At 43.4% G+C, this 12,136-nt stretch overlaps 1 protein-coding gene across 1 annotated transcript; it reads right to left on the bottom strand.

Annotated features, from left to right (window-relative positions):
- Positions 1-782: 782 nt before the first annotated feature.
- LOC135676954 (probably inactive leucine-rich repeat receptor-like protein kinase At3g28040) lies at positions 783-4,323 on the bottom strand. Its single transcript, XM_065188703.1, has 2 exons — positions 2,500-4,323; positions 783-2,424 (listed from the first exon to the last, which is right to left on the bottom strand). The coding sequence occupies exons 1-2, from the start codon at positions 4,086-4,088 to the stop codon at positions 939-941; spliced, it is 3,075 nt and encodes a 1,024-aa protein (XP_065044775.1). The 5' UTR covers positions 4,089-4,323; the 3' UTR covers positions 783-938.
- Between the last annotated feature and the right edge of the window lie 7,813 nt (positions 4,324-12,136).

Here is a 12,136-nt window from a genome sequence, read left to right as displayed (position 1 = left end):
GGCAGAGGGATTGAGATGACCTTCGACTAAGCTTCCGTCGAGTCTGGAGTGGAGCGGATGCTTCTTTCGACGAAGGCGGGGTTTCGGAGGCGTGCCGGCGTTGTCGGATGCGGTAAAGGAGGTGGCGGAGATGTCCGAGAGGAGAGTTGCTTGATCTGCTTCGAAGAGTTAGACGTGCGAGAGGAGGTGACGCGGATGCCATGCATGAACGCCTTCCATGGCGGCTGTCTCACTCGATGGTTGGAGAGTAGCCATCTCTGCTGCCCTCTCTGCAAACACGCCATACCTGCTTCCGCTGATCCCTGAAGCACCTCTCCTCTTCGTCAGTCTCCCCAAGATTCACAGACAATTTCCCTCTTGTTGGTATGCACATTGTCAGAGATGATGAGGAAAACGTGGCAGTGGATGTTGGTAATGTTAGGATTGAAATGTTAGTAATAGTGTTTGGTTGAATTGGCTTCTGAGTGAGTCGAGAGTTGCACAGTGTATTCTAGTTTACGAGCCACGTGTCCCAAATGTTGACATCAACTTCCCATATTTCTAGAAATTGCTGTTATGATTATGTTGACCTAATTTGGAGTCAGGTCAACATTGACCAATCCATGGTCATACTCAAACGTGGATCCTCCAAACGAGATCTGCCCCATTGCGTCACTAATCTTCACATATATAAATCACTATATAATGGGAACAATGGTGACAAAAGCTGCACGTCCAACACATCCACAACAAGGTTTCTCTTCCTGGAAACAATGAGAAGTTGGATTCACTGAAGCAACCAATTGAGACGATAAGAACCAAATCCATGCTTATGAAATTACAGATAAACAAACCCGAATTTGCCTCCCCACCATGAACACAGCTGAGAGGAGAACCAAGGAAGTCAAAGCAAGAAAACAGAGGAAGAGCGCGTCGCTGGTGCCGAGGAATGAATTCCATCAGAAAGCTTCCATCCTCTCCAACACCGGCGTCTTGATCACCTGCAGTATTTGCACGACCTCCGCCATAGAAGGCCTGCTCGAGGGGATCTGAGAGGCGCACACCAATCCTAGCTTGAGCACCGGCAGAACCTCCTCCTCCGGGTACTCCCCCATGCTCGCGTCGATGCACTCCAGCGCCTTGCCCTGCTCCAGCAGCAGCCTCACCTGGTCGATCAGTATCACGACATCGTCATCCCGGTACTCCACCGGCTTCCGCCCCGTCACCAGCTCTAGAATCAGCACGCCGAAGCCGTACACGTCGCACTTCTCGTTCACCCTCAGGCTCTGGCACGCTAACTCCGGGGCCATGTAGCCCATTGCGCTCTGGAACCGGCTGCTTATGATGTGCTTGTCGAGCTTCGGCAGAAGCCTGGCGTGGCCGAAGTCGGAGATGATGGGATTGCAGCTCTCGTCGAGGAGTATATTGGTCGGCTTCAGGTTGTAGTGGATGATCGGAGGACGGAATGACTGGTGCAGATGAGCGAGGCCGTCGGCCGTGCCAATCACGATGTGGAAGCGATCGGCCCATGACAGCGGCGGCATCGACTCGGGGTTCTCGTGAAGCCTGGAATGCAAGCTTCCATGGCGAGCGTAATCGGATATCAGTAGCTGGAGCTGAGGAGTCCAGTAGTAGCCTCTCAGTGGCATCAGATTCGGGTGCCTTACCTTCCCTAGCACTCGAACCTCTCTGTCGAAGTCGTCGTGGTACTGAACTATGTTAGCTGTCAGGAGCTTCTTAATGGCGACGGTTCGCCCTTCTCCCATCGATGCTCGGTACACCGTACCGAAGACTCCCCTGCCTATCTCAGTGGCTTTCGCCAGTAGAGCCTCAGCGCTTCCAGCCAAGTCCTCCGACCTCAGATCGTTCTTGGGGCCGAACACCACCATCTTCCCTGCAGCGGGAGTCCCCGTCGACCTCGTCGAGCTCGAGCATTTGCTCTCCAGGGCGTTCTCCAGCTGCACGATCCTCCTCCGGGCCGACATGTTGAGCAGAGTTATCACAAGCACACCGGACGCGATCACGAGAGCCGCGGAGATGGCCACCATGGACGAGATGCTGAGGAACTTCCTGTGTCGAACAACCACCGGGTTCGCAGGGTCGACGGTGACCATGTTGTTGCCGTTCCCTCTAGTGTAGGCATCCGGGTCGAGGACCAGCGGCTTGGGGACATTCATCTTGCACGGCTCCAACACGAGGGGAGAGCACAGGCCAAGATTGCCTTGCAGAGCAGTGCCATCAAGGCTCTGGAATATGCCTTCCATGGGGAGCCGGCCGATGAGACGGTTGTGCGATATGTTAACAGCCAGAAGGTTGTCCAGCCCACCGAACTGCTGCGGTATCTCGCCGCTCAAGTTGTTGAACTCCAGCTTGAGGATTTCGAGCTTCTTGAGCCGCGACAAGGAGGCTGGAATCGATCCGTTCAAGCTGTTGTGGGATAAACTCCTGCAGAGAATCATCAGAACAGATCAAGATCGACATAGATTCTTTCTCGTCCAAGGTGAATATGATGATGCTTACAGCAAATATAGTGATGAACAGTTCCCGATCTCGTCAGGAATTGGGCCGCTGAAGGAGTTGCCGTCGAGTTGCAGAACAGAGAGGCTACCGGATTTGCACATGTCCGCGGGTATAGTCCCGTACAACTTGCTGCTCCGGAGATCCAACACCGTCAGGTAACGGAACAACCCGAACTCCGGAAGCAGCGGCGCCCGGAGCTCGTTCCACGAGAGGTTCAAGAACCTGAGACTGAAGTAGGACGCCATCTCCGGCGGAATAGCCCCTGTCAATTGATTAGCTGACAGGTCGAGTGAGTGAAGGGTCTCCGAAATCCTCGTCGACCCCGGCGGCATTGCGCCGGAGAGTTCATTCGACGACAAGTCGAGCACCTCCAGGCCCAGATTGAACAGGCCTTGCGGGATGCTACCGTTGAGCCTGTTCCCCTTCAGCCGAAGCTCGGTCAGCTTCGAGCATTCCGCCACCGCGTCCGGGATCGTTCCGGTGAGCTTGTTGTTGGATAGGCTTAGATAAGTCAACTCCTTCAGCCCGCCGAGCGACGGCGGCAAGCTGCCGGTGAACTTGTTGTTCGATAGATCCAAGTGCTGGACGGAGGTCAAGTTCCCGATCCATGGCAGAACATCGCCAGAGAGTTGGTTGTTTGACAAGCTGAGGAAGGTCATAGAACTCAGATATTGGACGGAGTCCGGGAGATGTCCGTCGAAGGAGTTGAAGCTCAGGTCCAAGGTGTCTAAGTGCGGACAGAGGCCGATGCCAGCGGGGATGACCCCGGAGAACTGGTTGTGGTTCAACTGGAGGTGCTTGAGGTTATGCAGATCGCCGATTCCGGCGGGGATCGGCCCAGAAAAGGAGTTACGGGACAGATCAAGCACTCGCAGCCGGGAGAGCGGCCAGAGACCGTTGGCGAAGTCCGGCGCGCCGGAGAACCTGTTGTCGGAGAGGTTGAGATGGAGGAGAAAGGAACACTGCGGCAATGTGGAAGGCAAGGGACCCTCAAAGCGGTTGCCAGCGAGGGAGAGGTAGCGAAGCGAGCCGCAGGTGGTGGCCGAGGAGTGGGAGGACGAGAAGAAGGAGTCTGGGATGGGGCCGGCGAGGGAATTGGAGGAGAGGTCGAGGGAGCGGATGGAGGAGAGGAGGGAGAGATCGTCGGGCAGGCGGCCGGAGAAGGCGTTGCGGCTGAGGTCGAGGGAGCGGAGGGAGGGGAGGAGGGAGAGGCCGGGGGGGATAGGGCCGGAGAGGTTGTTATCGGCTAGGGAGAGCGAGGCGAGGGCGGGGAGGCGGTCGAGGCCGCGAGGGAGGGGTCCGGAGAGCGAGAGGGAAGCGAGGTCAAGGCGGACCACCCGGGAGGAGGCGACGCCGCACTCGACGTGAGACCAGTTGCATGGGGTGGCATCGGCCTCGTTCCACGTCGCAAGGGCGCCGGCCGGGTCCTCGAGCACCGACTTGAAGACGATGAGACCAAGGACTTCGTCGTTGAGCGGCGTCGGCAGGTCAGCGCCGCCCGCGGACACAACGAAGGGGGACAGCATGCATGAGAGCGTCGACAAGAGCAGCACCCGAACCAGTTGACGAAGGAGATTTGGGAGCCTCATGCTGGGGGTTGGGCAGGGCGGCCGAAGCTGGAACTACTGAAGCTATCTTTTCTCTTCATCAACGGCGATGAGTGCCATGATCTCGGCCTGTCAAGGCATCCATGGTCTGGCGTCGGTTGTTTAGGATCGCAAGCAAGAGAAGAAGGATGGACAAGCGGAAGCAGAAACCAAAAGGGAGGCAGAAGAGGGGAGTCACGTTCCTGTGGACTGTTGGGTCTGCCTCTGTGGATTGCCCTAATACGACATGGCACGAAAAATAATGGCGGGGAGAGGGGAAGGTGAAGGGTAATAGAATCTAAGACACGGTGTGGCCACATTCGCTGAGGTTAATTACTGTAGGTGTTTGAACTTGATTTGAAATGAGAACTAAAGATTGGAATGCGCTCGCCTGTTTCAGATGCGACAGGGTTCACCCACTTTTCTTGAGATGAGCACTAATTGGTCTGCTAGATTTGCTGGACGAGTCTTAGAAAGTGGAATGGCTGTTTTGCATGACGTTGATAGTAGAGGTTTTATTTTTTATCCAAAATATCGAGAAATCAAAATTTATCTTATAAGATTTTGAACTCTTAATCATTTGATATATATATATATATATATATATATATATATATATATATATATATATAATAAAATTATAAATCTTAATTATGTGGATTGAGAATGTAATGGTCATATATTTAATTGAGTTTAGAATATTTAAAATTTTATTTAAAATTTTTATTAATTTTTTTTAGATTTTTCTTTATCTATTCTTGTATCACTAACATTAATTATTTTATTTTATTATTATTATATCTGGATATCTTCTAAGCAACATGCCCATAACATCTTACATAATTTTCGCCCATCATATCTTCTATCGAGATAATATTTAATTATTTAAAAATAAAAAATATTTTTTTAATAATCTTACATATTCATCTTAATATTTTGATCTTGACAATATAAAATTATATATATATATTATTTCTTAATTGTCCAATGCTTAAATCGTTTGATCTCACAATTGTCTTATAAAATTTTTCTCTTAATCTATATCCGATAATCATATAAAACATAATAGTTACAAAGGACGGAAATTGTCTACCAAACCAATTTCTTTAATCTCAACCATCCGTTCTATATTCCTACAAATTTTAGAAACCCTAATTTAAATACTTCATGTTAGACTTGCTAAGAATACAAAGATTATCTATTAAGTTATAATTCTATTGAGATTAATGATTCTTAATTAGATTACAAGAGGATCACAAAACACTGTCAAATAAACATGCATATAAGTAAAAAACAATTAGAAAATCAAGATTAACATTATAATGTGAAGAAATGTAATCTTATCCTATCATGTGTTGAAGTTGAAATAGAACTCCTGATAGAATTAGAGCCCTTCTTCATATATTTTTTTTGTATCATTTTTATAAAAAAGAATTAATTCTACCATCTTCCAAATTAATCTACTAATAAGCATTCCAAATTATATAGATTTACAGTAACTCATAATGCCAAAAAAGCAGGAGGCAGATGGAAAACAAGTTCCATCGAGCTTTTGCAAGTGGGGACTACCACGTTCGTTCCATTGTAGAGTCCACATCAATCAACGTTTATGCCAAGAAATGGTGAATCCAACTCCATTCATCTCTTCCTCATATTCTTCGCCGCTGCTGCACACTGAGATGATTTAGAGCATCCCATATTAACCATTCATTCGAATAAGACAATCCAATGAGTTAAATACAGCTGTTGATACTGATCGAGTGAGCAGATACAGACAAAAGAACACTGCCACATCCATGCTTATTACGAATCCAAGACGTGACACACAGGTGTTTGAATCACATGCACCTTACCGACGTGCAAAGGAGGAGGAGAAGAAGAAGAAGAAAAGAAAAAGGAAGACATGGAACAGTAACATCCATTTTCACTGTGTCGGAAGCTGAGAACATCTGACTCCCGTGGCTTAACATTTGTCAACGGCGACCGTTGCAACCTGGCCTGGTATGATAGGATCATAATGCACTAGATGAGAGAGGAAGAAGATAACTGACAACCAAAGACCATGGTGGATTTGGAAGTGTTTGCAGAAATACTATATATAAGGGACCTATTGAGATGGTGGTGGGACACAGTAGCTTCTGCAGGAGGAGGCCCTCGTGAGCCACGCCCAGCCATCCGGAGTTTTGTGGAAGGAGGGAGTCACATGAGGGAGTAGATTACTGAGCCAGGAGATGCAAACTTGGCCTGTCATTTAGTTTTCTTTGATTCTTGTTTAGCAGGAGCAGCATGTCTTTTTGCATGCAGTGGATTCTCTCCCTTATCAATGCTTGAAGAATGATGTTGTGGTGTCGACTGAAATCAAAGCATTCTCTCTCTCTCTCTTTCTCTCTCTCTCTGGAGGAGAAGAACTGTAGAGTAGAGCCTGCATGCATGTTCGGAACTGAGTTAGGGATTGGATTATAATGGGTTATTATGTGAGCCGCCAGTGAACATAACCATGTGCACAGATGCACATCCTCTCATGGAAATGTGTTGTTCTTCCCCATTTGCAGAATTCATGTACACAGCACAACTGGGATACATGTATCCCAGTATCTAAACTTGGTGCATCCCATGAGCAGATGACAAAAGTAACTCATACGTGCCTCGAGTCTCACCTACTGCTACTACTCACTTACAGAAACAGTACATAAAAGTTAAACCTAGAGATGATCCAAGCTTCACAAGGAGCCCACAGTGGCAGCACCCAACAACAAAGGTCACGGGTTAAAGCTGTTCGCAGAGAGCGATCACGGGTTTCTTGTTCCCTGCCACTCCATCTCGCCCCCCACACCACCCTATCTCTGCTCTGGAAATCCGTGTAATGGCACCATCTCTTTGCTGGTATTGCTGTCGGATCAACCAGTGGATTCCGCGTTACTTCGTTGCCTCTCTGATTGAGATGGGAGAGGAACACAAGTGGAAGCAATGCCCTCTCCAATCGGCTCAGTTGCCTGCGAGGCAGGGAAGACAGGAAATGGGCAGAACAAGTACTTCAAATTGCACTGATGAATTATCCCATGCAAATGTTACATTATTCAAGGACAATATTAATTATGCATGCATGCATGCGCCCTCTCACTAACTTTTCCTCCTCATTGATGACTGAGTTGCTACGGAACTGATCGCAATCGTCGGCAGGAAGATTTGTCACGGATGCACAACTTTTGGCACCTCGCAGGAAAAGTAGAACTTGAGTATTTTTAAATGCTTATTAACCATTAATCTTAATAGTAACTAATATTAATAATAATAATTATATTATATAAAATTATCTTAAAATTAGATCTGACCGGTCGGTCTGAGAAGAATAATCGGTAAGTGCAAAGCAGCTTTGGCTGATCAAACGGGAGTGAACCAAATCAGACCGGCTAGTTTTGTACGAACCGGAAGGACCGACGGGCCCAACAAAAGTGACTCCCAGTGGAAGACAATCGTATTGCTTGGATCACTACTTTGCAGTATCTATTTCTACCTTCGATTACTAATATTACGAACAGTCAATATGCATATACAACGGAGAATTAACAGCCAGTGTGTCCTGTGTTCTTCGAGTCATGTCTGCTTCTGATTTGGCTCGTTGTCCGAAAAAGCGATCCGCGTTGGAAGAAGGCGATGATTGGGAGGCCTTTCTCCACCGTGGTGGCCTGCCTGCGTCGATGTTCCTTTTATTGCTGCTCGCTGCTCGCTGCTGCTGTCATCTCATCTTTTTCATGAACCTTTTTTGCCTGCAAAAAGATGGTGGCTTTTGCCCCCCTAACTTCCGTGAAGGTTGCACTTGGAATTCTTGAGAAAAATTCTCGGAAAAGGCTTTTTATTTTTTATTTTTAGTTTTTCATGATAGATACTTTTTTATATTTCTCAAAAGATGTATCCTATTTACTATAATTCTTGAAATATTTTCTGCAAATGCAACTGAAACAGTACCTAATTATACTATATTTCTCAGATGTTTTTGAGTATTTGAATATTTGTGTTCCTAAATCAATAATAATATATATTTATAATTTTATTTTTTATATAAATTAATTTCTATTGGATTTTGAGTTCATTTGTCTCCTTTTAAATAAACTTACAGTGTTTTGATTAAAAATATAAAAAAAAATTCACTCCATGAATCAGTCCACATGATATAATGTATCTACTCCCAATTGTATTTTAATGATCATGGTAAACAAGGAAGACACTTAGGAAAATATGAGAGAGATTTTTTTGGAGAATTCATCTAACAATATTTTCTCTCTTGGCAATCCCAAATTGCATAACAAAATCATTAAATCCCAAATTGATAGCATAATAACAACAACAACAACAAAAGAAAAACATAATTTCCTGTCATCAAGTGTACTCAACAATATTATGACATGGATTTGGATTCAGGATGTGGTAGTCCATCCCCATAATAGGCATTTAGATTAAACAAGCAGGTTAAATATTAATGCTTGAGATACCAGAGCAGATTTTTTGAGATTCTAACTTTTGTGATGGATAGAGAGAGAAAACCAATTGAATGATATGATGCAAATTTACTATGAGTTAAATTAATGCAGAGAAATGCAGCAAAACAAAAAGCTTCAAAGAAAGCATAGACCAAAAAAATAGTATGCTATAATACAGGCAACCATCATCAAATTTGATAATTCTAAAAGTTAGAATAACCATAATATCAAAGGCATATGATGTTTCACTAAGACTAAATCATTTCAAACACACAACTAGCTAAAATTAACACATTCATAAAATTTTCAACCACATCATGACAATGATTTGCTAAAATACAGATCAATCATGATCATCAACAAATCATTTGACAATGACAAGATATATTTCATATGTGATACAACAGCAACTAACATGCCAAGAAAGTATAAAATAGGCATGGAACTGGAAAATTGGTAATTTGAACTTAGTTCAGAAGCATCATGTACTAGCAAATCCAAAAAAAGAACCAGTTTGAAATATGAATGAAACAGAAGGAAGATGCAGTATGAAGAACTAACAAGACTTTATGATAGATAGTATATCACCTATATTATTATGGTAGATAAGAGTCCCAAGAAGCCATGACAATAAAAAAGAACCTAACATTAAGACATACAAGTTTCCATAAATATTCCAAAAAGGGAGAAGAGATATAGACAAGTACAACCTCTTTCAAGAAGAACTTAGCCATAGAAATGGATCTAACGACTACATCATATATATCCACAGGTCACAAAGCAAGAACATCCCTAAATTTGAACTACAACTGAACACAGAGAAATCTAGACATGCTTAAGTATATCCTGACTTTAAGTTGATATAAGCAAATGAATTGAATATAATAAAAATGATGTATAAAAAGAATTATAGTAGAAGTCAACTCAACTATAGTCCATAGCCATCAAATAGCTTATAGATGACTCAAGCAATGGACCTACTCCAGAATATTCCATCAAATAGCCATCAAAAACTGACCTCGGGATTTAGAGTAGTGACATCAAAATATTCCAGAATACATGAATATATATTACATGCTAAGCGTTTAAACCTAACTAAATTTATACATGCATAAACATACACTTACTGATATTATCTCAAACTGATCAGTTTTTAGGTGAATATACTGTTTATGGTTATAGCTTCATGTTTTACATGAATATAAGCACTCATACAGACAAATATAGATGAATCTAGGCGTACAATTGGTATTCCAAACCATCATGGTTGAAGCATCTTGGCAATCACTTAATACCCAGACACAGCAACAGACCATGAAAACACTGGAAACAATAACACAGCATGGTATACAATGATGCTACATACATGACAAAACACAAAGGGTCGCATAAGGAAAATGATTTCTTAAAAGAGTAGTCCTACCGATGCAACAAATCGTCAAATTGAAACAAAGAAATTCTGTAGTCACTGTCAAACAAATCAAAGTCCCATACAAGTGAAATGCAAGTGTCTTAAGAAGAATACTGTGCAACTTAAACGCGTCTTCAAGGAAAGATATAACTCCTATTTAAATTATTCATACAAAACAACAGTATGTATAAATCCTTCAAGACACTGAATGGACTACAATAAGGGAACTAAGATAATACACTTGATTATTCCAGAGCATCTATTTCTCCATCTTATCAATTACGTTGAAAATATTTTTATAATTTTTTATATATCAGGATGAGAAGGGAGTAAATAGTGACAATGTCAGGATTAGAGAGACCAGAGCATGACCAATCACAGTGGGGTACAAATATAGATCTTGCTTGTAACATTGTTAAGACAACTAACCAAAACCATCTTAATAGAAACTCGAACTAATGATCAAATTTCCAGAGAATCATGATTCTAAGAAGCTTATGATTAATAATTCCATCTTCATCGGTGACTATCCAACGCTAAAATTGCTCAAAAATAAAAAAGAAAATGGAACCAATTAGAATAGTAAGAAATCATTATAATGAATAAAAAATTTCACAGTTTCCATTATCTACAAGCTAAGCGGCACGCTGTTTGCTTTATCAGAATACCACAAGTACAATGGAGTACACAGGGCCATGAGCAAGTTTCAACATAGTTGAAAGAAACTTAGACTTAGAGATCAGCTTTACAACAGAATTCATTGACAAAAGCATAGTTAAACAAACCAACTACTAAAAACTGCAATTGGCAAACCTGTAAATGACATATATTATGAAACGAGAGAATGCCACATTAAATTTATGAGACACATATTCCTAATGAATCAGCAAGCACATAGTGATCCAATTAGAGTTACACAGAAACAGATCATTCAGCGTGCATAATTTACGGCACGTTAAAACATGAGAACCATTAAGAAAATAAACATTACATCACGGTACTCAATCCATTGACTGATAACCAGCTGGATCATGCTCATGCTCCCACCACTATTTCTTCGCGTTGCCTTTGTTTTTCGAATCTGTGGTGGCTCCTCCTCCTGATGCTTGCGCAGCCTTCTTAGCTGCCTTCTCTTGGAGCGCCTTTGCATCCCTTCACAACATCAGTGCAACTCAAAATCAGTTCTTTTTCTGCTCAATCAATTATTAAAATAACAATCTCACTTAAAATAAAAATAAGATGCAAAAAGAATGTAATCAATAGTAAAATTCCAGAAAGCCCTAACAACAAGAAGCTGGATCAATTAGAACAAGGGAAGGGATACCTCTCGCGGCGCTGTTCGGGGGTCATGCCGTCGTCTTTTTGCTTCCCCTGAGCTTTTCGAGCTTGTGCCCTCTGCCTATCAACTTCCCTCTGGTTTCCCCGTGAATTAGAATTAAGAGAAACATCATCACATCCGTGCATAATCAAGAGACGGAAACTAGGATTCCATCGAATCAGCCATTTACAACGAAACCAACGACAAGTAAACAGATCGAATCATCGACAAGAAAGGTTAACGAGACCAACACGAATCGGAAATCGCAGATCTCGCTCTCTCATCAAACGATCTGGAAAAGATGATAAGAACGAAATCCAAGTACGGAATCGAAATATATCATCGAATAAGGATATGAGTCATCCTCTCCGCTTCTGTGCAGGAAGAACCACCCGACGAGAGGGCACGAAGAATCCGTACCACACGACAGAAAGAAAAGGGGTGAGATGGAGGCAGGAAAGGGAATATATGAAGAAGGGGAATCGAAGAGGTGTTCGGGTATTGTTCATCTTTTCCTACCCGTTCAATGCTCGCATCTCTCGCCTATCCTGGTGGGCCCACCCTAGATCAATCATAGCGACCATTAACAGGAAGGTTGGACGTCGGGGTAGCTCTGGAGAGTAGGAAAAGTATCGCCCTTGCGTTGGGACAAGGCGTAATTTCCTGCACCGAGACTACTTGATTTTTCATTGGAGTGACCACTGGGTCCCACGTGGGGTCTCCCTTCATCACCGATAGGTTAGGCGGGTACGAACAACGAGTTCCAAGCGATTGGCTCAAGACAAAATTTTATTATTATTATTATTATTATTGTTTAGTAGTTTGGATCATTTTAAGTACCCAA

Source organism: Musa acuminata, chromosome BXJ1-6 (genome assembly GCF_036884655.1).
Source record: "Musa acuminata AAA Group cultivar baxijiao chromosome BXJ1-6, Cavendish_Baxijiao_AAA, whole genome shotgun sequence".
In the NCBI taxonomy this organism is placed as follows: Eukaryota; Viridiplantae; Streptophyta; class Magnoliopsida; order Zingiberales; family Musaceae; genus Musa; species Musa acuminata.
This window is presented reverse-complemented; position numbering and strand designations above follow the sequence as displayed.

Coding starts and splice junctions, on each gene's coding strand:
- LOC135676954 (XM_065188703.1), bottom strand. CDS start 4,088: ATGAGGCTCCCAAATCTCCTTCGTCAACTGGTTCGGGTGCTGCTCTTG. Junction 2,425..2,499: donor TGTTCATCACTATATTTGCT/GTAAGCATCATC, acceptor GATTCTCTGCAG/GAGTTTATCCCACAACAGCT.